At 44.7% G+C, this 2,161-nt stretch overlaps 1 protein-coding gene across 1 annotated transcript in view; it reads left to right on the top strand.

Annotated features, from left to right (window-relative positions):
- Positions 1-623: 623 nt before the first annotated feature.
- LOC125481077 (phospholipid-transporting ATPase IF-like) overlaps positions 624-2,161 on the top strand; it is a gene marked incomplete at its 3' end in the record, with an annotated part of 33,150 nt that continues 31,612 nt past the window's right edge. Inside the window, exon 1 of the mRNA XM_048592205.1 lies at positions 624-931. Coding sequence (XP_048448162.1) covers positions 905-931 — 27 coding nt within the window. The remainder of the gene's footprint in view (positions 932-2,161) is intronic.

The following is a 2,161-nucleotide window of genomic DNA, read 5'->3' as shown; positions in this document are numbered from 1 at the left end:
GTTAGTGAAGGGTTTATACTAACCAGAGCTTGGAGGAAGAAGGCTACCTCACCTCATTTGTTGGGTTTGTGAACATGTTTCCCTTTTTGGCTATCAAAATTATGCTGGTGAACATAACTCCAGTGGGCTGGTTTATTGTTGAGTATTCATTACATGCTAATGAATGCAAAACAGATTCTTGACTATGAAGGTCAGGAAGACCAACTGTTTGAAAAGGACTGGGAATTTAGTTGCAAAACTTTAACCTGCCATCAGAAAACTGAAATTTGGTTACTTGGCCAATTAAGTCCCATCAACTGCCCTTGTCAAAGTTCTGGGTGGACCCAGAAGATTCCACCCATTGTAATTTTATCATTGAGGAGGGCAGTGTGTAATGAAGACCTCTCGTGACCATTCTCTGTATTCTTAAATGCAACAAAAACCGGATTAAACAAGATCCTCTTTTACTTAACTCTTATGCCGTCTTTACTCCTTGAAGCCTACCTCTTGGACCTAGCTTTTGGTTATCTGATGCCTTTGTCACATCTTGGTTAACTGCTCCTGGGGAAATCTTTTCCAAGGTCCGGAAGGAAGGAGCTATATAAATGTAAGTTTTGTTAGGTGTCTGTTTCCATGACAAAAGATCCCTCTTTTCCCCCCAACAATCGCGCCCCCCCAACACACAAAAAGAGAACCCTCGGCGGAAGTGAGATAACATCATGGCGATGTTGCTTCCGGTGCCGTGTATGCTAATGATGTGGATGAGGTTGGCCCGGGACTGAGCTGTTACCGACTGGCTCCCGGACATCGAACCCGGCGTTAAATCATCACCGAGTCCTGGGAGACCGAGCCCGAGCCCGAGCCCGTCACCGATCGGGGTGGACGTTATCAGCCAAGAAGGAGGTGGCTGCCTTACCGGAGCACCATGATCCGCTGGATACGGCAGCAGCTGGTAGGTCTCATGCCGCTTGTGGAGGGGAATCTGCGGGCGTTTGGGGGATGAGGGGTGATGAGAGTGGCTGTGAGCTCGGAAGGATGTGACCGGCGAGCTGTTCCTGTTTCATGTGGACCGTGAACCGGGATCACTCTTCCTCTCTCTCTTTCTCTCTGTCTGCTTCCACCGTGTGTGTAGCCGGGTCGTGGGCCCGAGAATTGGTAAAGCAGCTGCTTGTCAGCTGGCGGCTGGGACAGGAATGGTTTCGTGTTAAATTTTGCTGTTACTGGTTTTGAGTGCTTGGTGATGGAATTTTTAACTCCAAAAAAAGTTTTGTAACTAGGGAAGGAAATATTTCAACCCATTCAGTTTGGAATCGTTAACCCGAGACGTTATTTTGTACGTTAAATTGTTAACCTGAGACAGTGTTTCAGGGACTCGACGAAGGTTTCCACTCTTTAAAAGTTATTTGCCAACACCAGTTACTCGGTCTGAAATTGAAATTAAAAACAATTAGATTTTTTTTGGGGGCAAGACGACTCTTTCAAGGAGCTATTTTTTTTTTTAAGTTTGTTTTTGGTGTCTTGAACATCATTTGGTCTTGGACAAAAACAGAAGTTGCTGGAAAAGCTCAGCAGGTCTGGCAACATCTGTAAAGAAAAAGTCAGTTAACGTTTCGGGTCTGGTGACCCTTCCTCAGAACTGCCTTTCGGTTTTTGTCATTTGGTCTTGGTACGTTTCGGATTGCTACTTTGCACTATATAACTGCTGTCATTAAAACCACACCCAACAGAGGTGGAATGATCATGATGTACGTAATCTTAAGTGATTCACTCGTAGATAAAACTTCAACCGAAACGTGTGTTGTAACTTTCCGAGTAGGAGGATCTTGCATCTCTTCACGAAGTCCAAAAGGAACTTCCCAACCAATTATTTTTGAAGGCATGTCAATATTCAAAAATGCATCGCGATGAAGAACGAAGCAGCATAAAACATTCAGCCCGTCGATCAAATTCCGTGATTCCATTAGATTATGGTTGTTCCATACTTGCATTGTATTTAAAAACCGAAAGAACTGCGGATGCTGTAAATCAGGAACAAAAACAAAGTTGCTGGAAAAGCTCAGCAGGTCTGGCAGCATCTGTGAAGGAAAATACAGAGTTAATGTTTCGGTTCCGGTGACCCTTCCTCAGAACCTTTCTGAGGAAGGGTCACCGGACCGAAACATTAACTCTGTTTTTTACCCCT

This window comes from Rhincodon typus, unplaced genomic scaffold, assembly GCF_021869965.1.
Source record: "Rhincodon typus isolate 14 unplaced genomic scaffold, sRhiTyp1.1 hic_rhity00000811, whole genome shotgun sequence".
NCBI lineage: Eukaryota > Metazoa > Chordata > Chondrichthyes > Orectolobiformes > Rhincodontidae > Rhincodon > Rhincodon typus.
This window is presented reverse-complemented; position numbering and strand designations above follow the sequence as displayed.